General features: G+C 41.3%; 1 protein-coding gene across 1 annotated transcript; it reads left to right on the top strand.

The window, feature by feature from the left end:
- Window positions 1-2,735: 2,735 nt before the first annotated feature.
- On the top strand, window positions 2,736-4,586 carry LOC115080149 (tigger transposable element-derived protein 1-like). Its single transcript, XM_029584229.1, has one exon. It carries the CDS (start codon window positions 2,754-2,756, stop codon window positions 4,524-4,526), a length of 1,773 nt encoding a protein of 590 aa, XP_029440089.1. The 5' UTR covers window positions 2,736-2,753; the 3' UTR covers window positions 4,527-4,586.
- The last annotated feature ends 3,291 nt before the right edge of the window (window positions 4,587-7,877 follow it).

Raw genomic sequence — 7,877 nt, 5'->3', positions numbered from 1 at the left:
AATTAAATATGGAAAAATGTATGTATTACCATAAGATTGATAACATTACAACACATAACCGAGCACTGAGAAAATATTTCAACTCATAACAATATCTGCATACTAATAAAGAATAAAGCAAAATAAGTTGCTAGCCATTGAATGCTATAGGCCAAGTATAGATGATTATTGTATACACTTTTTACTATCCTAGAACCTGTTTACACCTCCAAATATACAATCAGGTTCCCACCCAGATTTTATCAAAAGAAACTAGCTTGTTGTTGCCCAGGTAGAGTGTCCATCAAGCTAGGTTGAGAGAACATTGCCCAAATCTCATCTTGGAGTGAGTTTCCTTACTCCGAAGGCCATCAAATCTTCACAAGAGACCACTGTTCTGTTCGTACGTCTCATGTTGAATGTGAAAGTGGCCCCAACCCCCTACACTCATACCTAATCCCCACCTCGAGTTACTAGGTGGGTCTCCCATAGGGATACAATACCTGTCTAGGGAGTAGACATTATAGCAAGTCTCTCTCTCTCTCTCTCTCTCTCTCTCTCCTGAAATGTTGTGAAACTGCAATAAACCTTTACTTGCCTCTAGCACACAACATACCGCGAATGAAAGGGTTGTAGCTATTAGCCGTGCTAACACTGCGGCTGTTTTGCCGCACACGATAACTTTACATATGCTCCGCCCCCTGAATACAAAATTAAAAGTTTGCAATCGTGTTAACGGCTGTTAGTGCGGAATTATCTCCTGCGGTAACTCCTTGGAAAATGACCCCCAATGTTCCTTAGTTCTATAATTTTTATTTAAAAGCATTTCTTTGCCTACATAAAGCTGCAAAAGGACAACCACACTTTGGGTACATTTTGTTATATATACTTTACATAAAAAGTAATTAATTATATGGTAACAGCTTTCAGATTAGCTGTAACCAACTATTTATTGACTGTTTAGATGTTTAGATGGTGTTCTCCAATTAGATGCAATGTTCTGTCTTGATGCAACCAGCAGATGAGACAAAAAATGAAAGACTATCCTTATGGGAGGCTATAGGGATAGCATTCATATTGCCCAATAAAATGCAATTGGAGTGTTGATGGGCATGGGAAGCCCATTTGTGAATACTTTATGATACAGTTGAACCCCAGCTATCTATAACACAATCCCTTGAAAAGAGTTCAGGTAGATGGGCCAGAGGAAGTAGAAGGCCTGGGTCATAGGCATTATAATGGGAGGGGAGGTGCGCAGGGGCCCCACAATTTTTTCTTTTCTTCTGCTAATCCCCATGGTATTACCATGATGTCCTCACTCACTCTCCCTGCAACTGAAGAATTGAAGAATCGTGGCCTTGAAGCATGGGCTGATTCCTCCCTTCAGACTGCCAGTGCCCGAATGATGTCATCATTACCAACAGCCATTTACGTTGGATGGAGGTCTTTTAGTCCTTCCTTGAATCTTTTCTGCTGCTATCACTATTCTTAGGTATCTCCAATTGTCCTACAGCTGCCTTCTGGGTTTATCTTGAGGCCTCACCCAGCAGATATGTCATCTAAGTTGCCAGGGTGAAGAACCATTACTGACATTAGAGATGTCACACCTTTGATATCACAACAATGTAGTGGGTCATAGGTGTGCACCTTTTTACATACCCTTCATATGCCACTCAGAAGTAACTGTGTTGAGAGGTCTTTCTGAGTTGAAGGGTCAACCTATAATTAGTATAAGATCTTTTAGTGCTCTTGCATATTTTAAGGAAAAATTAATTTACAGAGTATGGATTTTATTTTGATATAAGCTTTCACCTTATATCGTAGTGAGGGTTAACCTTGTGGTAAAGTTACAGCCTATTATATCTAACTTGGGAAGATTAGTCTACTCAGTTGAATTTCACTGTGGCCCAAAGCTATTAGGATTGAATGGGTTCCTTTCCTAGTCCGTTAACATCCAGTGCTCACACTAATCATAGTCCTGTGGTGTTGGGTAATGGCCATTACTTCTCTAAAAAAAACCGGATACCTCACGCATATCCAGCATAGCTCCCTGCTTCAACGGCAGGGGAGAAGATAAACAACCAATAAGGGCTGTATAACATAATCTGGGTAAAAACAAATAAGCATGGGTGTAGCTTGCTTATTGCGGCGGTTACTACCCCTACTACCTCTAACTAATCAAGCTAGATATTTCACTCGGATGCAGCTCCATCACCGCTCTCTACATTAATGGCGGGGGTGGAAGGGAATTAGAACCAAGAGCTAAGAGAAACAGATAAGTATGAGAGAAAAAATGATGGAAGCTTGCTGGGCAGACTGGATGGGCCATTTGGTCTTCTTCTGCCGTCATTTCTATGTTTCTATGTTAAACTATAAATTTGGATTTATTTTTCTGGTGGCATTTATCCTGTTTTAGCTCAGTGTCTTACTGTTTCCAAACATATAGATGTATATGATGCAAGCAGCAAGTTATTTAACTAAAGTTAGCTAGATAACTTGTCACATATTTTCAGTGGGACACGTTTCCTCGGGTTACGACGGTCTCGAGTTACGTTGTTTCATGGTTACGACGCTTTATTACGACGCCTTATTCCGACTTATGGTCACGACGCTTTATTACGACGCCTTATTCCGACTTATGGTTACGACGCTTTATTACGACGCCTTATTCCGACTTATGGTTACGACTTATGGTTACGACGCTTTATTACGACGGACGTCTTATTCCGACTTACGTGGTTGTGCGTCTCCTGCCAGCCATATCACCCTTCATTATGGCTCCCAAACGTAAGCCAGACTCTTCTGATGCCAGTGCATCAAAGAAAAGGAAGGCCATCACCATGGAGGTGAAATTAGATATCATAAAGAGATCTTATAAGGGGGAAACGGCGACAGACATTGGCCGGTCATTAGGACTTAGTCGTTCTACTGTTGCTACGATTATCAAGGATAAAGATCGTATCCTTGAACATGTGAAAGGATCTGCTCCTATGAAAGCGACAGTAATAACAAAGCAGCGTAGTGGGCTTATTATTGAGATGGAAAGATTATTAGTGCTGTGGTTGGAAGACCAAAATCAACGCCGTATCCCTGTGAGCCTTATGGTTATTCAGGAGAAGGCTAGGCGATTGTTTGAGGCATTGAAAAGAGAAAAGGGGGAAGGAAGTGAAAGAGAAGAGTTTGTGGCGAGTAGAGGTTGGTTTATGAGGTTTAAGGATCGTGCCAACCTCCATAACATTAAAGTGCAAGGTGAAGCTGCTAGTGGTGATGAGAAAGCAGCAAGTGAATTTCCCAAAGCATTGGCTGAGATAATTACGGAGGGGGGTTACTGTGCTCAACAAGTGTTCAACGTGGATGAGACAGGTTTGTTTTGGAAGCGTTTGCCTAACCGTACGTACATCGCCAAGGAGGAGAAGTCAGCACCAGGTCATAAAGTCTGCAAGGAAAGACTGACTTTGCTTCTTGGGGGTAATGCTGCTGGTGACTACAAACTGAAGCCCATGCTAGTGTATCAGGCTGAGAATCCAAGGGCACTCAAGGGCATTTCCAAGGGTCAACTACCAGTCATCTGGAAGTCTAATAAGAAGGCATGGGTGACACTTGCAGTGTTTGAGGACTGGTTCACCAACCATTTTGTGCCAGGCGTGGAGCAGTACTGTACCTCCAAGGATATCCCCTTTAAGGTGTTGCTAATTCTGGACAATGCCCCTGGACACCCTGCCCATCTGGATGACTTTCACCCTAATGTCAAGGTGGTTTACCTTCCACCTAATACCACTGCCCTAATACAGCCTTTGGACCAAGGAGTCATTGCTACATTCAAAGCCTACCACCTCCGAAGGGTCATTGGTAATGCTTTAGGAGCAACAGAAAAGAATAAGGACTTGACTCTAAAGGACTTTTGGAAAGCATACAACACCCTTGATGCTGTGAAGAACATTGCCGATTCCTGGGATGAGGTGAAGCAGACCAGTATGAATGGTGTGTGGAAAAAGCTGTGTCCCCAGTTTGTGAATGATTTCACAGGGGTTCAAGAGTCAGTGACTACTGTCATAAAGAACGTTGTTATTATGAGTAAGACAATGAATCTGGAGGTGGAGGAGGATGATGTCACAGAGCTACTGGCATCTCATGGAGAGGAGTTATCTTCTGAGGACCTCATTCAACTGGAGAAGCAGATGATAGAGGAAGAGGAAGATGTACCAACCCCAGAACCCAAGAGATTTACAAGGCAGGGCTTGGCAGGAGGATTTGCCTTGATAGAGAAAGGGTTGTCAAGGTTTGAGGCTGAGGATCACGACACGGAAAGGTACACTAGGGTTGCCAGAGGAGTCATGGATTCCCTTAGGTGTTACAAGGAGATCTTGGAGGAGAAGAAGATGGTCTCCTTCCAGGCTAACCTGCAGCAGTACTTTAAGAAGGTAGAGAGACCTGCAACAGATCCTGTACCTGTACCCTCTACTTCACCTATCCCTCTGGACTCACCTGCCAATCTTGACTCGGCTGCCCCAGTATCTCCAGCACCTTCTGCAGCTTCCTCCCAATAAGCCTGTTCTCTCTTTGGAATTGTTCTCTGTTTTTTACAGTACAGTACGTAAGTACTACAGTTTTTTTTTATTACAGTACTGTACACTGTTTATGACTGTACTGTTGTACAGTATTTCATTATTAAACCTACTGCACAATATTTTACTGTACTTGTGTGTTTATTGATAATTACTAACTAACTGTGTTAGTATAGGCTAAGTGTTTACAGTACAGTACTGTATGAACTTATGGTCCGACTTACGTCGAAATTCGGTTTACGACGCTGCGTAAGAACGGATCAACGTCGTAAGTCGAGGACTACCTGTACTTGGCTAAAGTTATCCAGATAAAGCAATTCAAAATAATTCTTAAACCTAACAGACTATATTTGAATTTGCAAGAAGTCTAAAAAATAAGTTGGGAGAGTTAGAGAGTATAGTATGGATGAAGAGGTAGATATAATTTGCATCTTGGAGACCTGGTAGAAGGAGGATAACCAATAGGACACTGTGATAGCAGGATACAAATTATATTGAAAAGATAGGATGGATCAAATGGGTGGAGAGATGGAATTATATATTAAAGAGGTCATTGAGTCAAACAGGATAAACATTCTGCAGGAATCAAAATGCAATATTGAATTTTTTTGGATAGATATTCTATGTAAAAAGGGGAATAAAATAAACATGGGGGTGTATTACCATCCGCCTGGCCAGAATGAAGAGACAATGAAATGTCACAAGAATTAGGGAAACTAACAAAATCAGCAGCACAGTAATAATGGGAGATTTCAATTACCTCAGTATTGGCTGGGTGAATGTCACACCAGAACATGCTAGAGAGGTAAATTTCCTAGATAAAATAAATGACTGCTTCATGGAGCAGTTTGTACCAGAACCAACAAGAGGAGAAACTATTTTAGTCCTAGTCCTTAGTGGAACACAGGATTTGTCGCAAGAGGTAACAGTATTAGAGCCACTTGGCAAAGTGATCACAACATGATCAAATTTGACTTAACTGGAGACAAGGCACTAAAGAAATCTACTGTAATGGCATTTAACTTTCAAAAAGGTGACTATGATAAAATGAGGAAAATAGTTAAGGAAAAACGGATAGGAGCAGCTGCAAAAGTTAAGAGTTTACATCAAGCAAGGATATTGTTTAAAAATACCATCTTGGAAGACCAGACCAGGTGTATTCCACGCTTTAGAAAAGATGGAAGGAATGTTAAACAATGGCCAGCATGATAAAAAGGTGAGGCGAGAGAGGCTGTAATAATTAAAAGAACATCCTTCAGGAAATAGAAAAGGAATCCAAATGAGGAAACCAGGAAACAGCATAGGCACTGGAAAGTTTGATGCAAAGCACTGATAAGGAATACAAAGCGAGAATTTGAAAAGAAGCTTGCCATGGAAGCAACAACTCATACTAAAACTGTTTCTGGTACATTCAAAGTAAAAAGCCAATGAGGGAGTCAGTTGGACAATTTTATGTATTTTATTTAAAAATTGCTGTATATTCTGCTGCTTCCAGATTACAAATTTGTCCAGTGTGGATTACATGTAACATACATAATCAACAAAATAAAAATCTTAGATTACATAATATAAAACATGCTCATCATTTGCAACAATTGTCCGCAGCAGGACGCAAACAGGCGCAAACAAACAGTCCGCAGCAGGACGCAGCAGGCGCAAACAAAAGTATGCTGGATTTTATAAGATACGCGCATAGCCGCGCGTATCTTATAAAATCCTGGATCGGCGCATGCAAGGCTGCCGATTTTGGGCAGCCTGCGCACGCCGAGCCGCGCAGCCTGCCTCCGTTCCCTCCCCTCACCTTCCCCTCCCTTCCCCTACCTAACCCACTCCCCCGGCCCTATCTAAACCCCCCTTACCTTTGTCCCTCGATTTACGCCTGCTAGAAGCCGCGTCCCACCCCAGAAATGCCGTGTCATTTGGCCCCGCCCCTGACATGCCCCCGACACGCCCCCTTACAAAAAACCCGGGACTTACGCTCGTCCCGGGGCTCTGCGCGCACCAGCGGCCTATGCAAAATAGGCACGCGAGGGCCCTGCTTGCGTAAATCCGGGTGGATTTACGCGAGCAGGCCCATAAGTGCACATATATCAGCCTCACACCGCAACTGCTCTGGAATGGCATTCCATAATAATGGCGCTGCCATCAAGAAAGTTCTACCCGACATTTTATGATCTGTAAGGTAATTTTGACCCTGATTGGTCACTGTCAGAGACAGGATGCTGGGCTCGATTACCTTTGTCTGACCCAGCATGGCATGTCTTATGTTCTTATGTTCTTATGTTCTTTATTACAAGAAGACACATTTACTCTACAAAGAGAAAGTGTCAGATGAATAAACACATTTATACCGAGAGAAGATTCATCTGAGTTCTAGAACTTTGCTAGAAGCTTATCCTCAGTGAATGTTTAAGTTAAATAGAGTCTCCACACATTTAATTATCAATTATGCCTTATAGAGAAAAGTCACCTTCAGTTGGAAAAGCCTGAAAACAACTCTTAAGGAGATTATGCTGAAGGCCTATTTCTACACTTTAGTGTTGTTTATTCTATTATGTTACTCTGAAGGTCTGTAACACACCTTTACCTGCAGAAAGAACTGCAGAAAATAACAGATGAAGCACAATTAAATGTATCAGTGTACTCTGGAAGTGGAGAAAAGATGAATAGCAATTTAAATAATTATGGGAAAGAGAATGCTTGCAATAACTGAAACAATCTGTTAATAAGTCTATATTATCTTTTGTGATTTTTTTAAATCTCTTCAGTAAACCAATCCTTTGGTATTTATGTTTTCCTGTTTAAATACTTTCTGCACCTGCTGTAATATAATTTTATGGCTGGGAGGTACTCTATGAAACATTATGCACACAGCCCTCGGGGATACATTTCACCAGATGCTATATTCTTGAAGCAAATACCATATCAATGAGAGGTCATTTAGATTCTTTTCCCATCCATCAGAGGCACAAATATAGTAGTCTTATCCCCAGTCTCTCCCTCTCCCCCCACATAAACACAAACACATCATTCCTGAAACTACAAAGAAATATTTTCAGCTGTGAAGAAGGAAGGAAGGAATTGAAGAGTGATTAACTATACAGTAAAAAGAGGGTACATTTTTTAAATGTATTTGTGTCCAGCAAGAAATTTGGAATCTTTCATTCCTATCTCACAGCATTCTGGCACTGCTATGAGAGAGGGAGAGAAAAATTGATTTAATTAAATATTCTTCTCTTTTCATTTTTTTTAAGTTCAACATTTTTTTTTTAATTTGAATTTTATGTATGTTTCATTGTACCCTGCCTGAACCTTAGAGGGTGCGAGTAATAC

The sequence above is a fragment of the Rhinatrema bivittatum genome, chromosome 1 (genome assembly GCF_901001135.1).
Source record: "Rhinatrema bivittatum chromosome 1, aRhiBiv1.1, whole genome shotgun sequence".
NCBI classification, from domain to species: domain Eukaryota; kingdom Metazoa; phylum Chordata; class Amphibia; order Gymnophiona; family Rhinatrematidae; genus Rhinatrema; species Rhinatrema bivittatum.
Note: the sequence above shows the minus strand (reverse complement) of the source record. Positions and strands in the feature narration are given on the sequence as shown.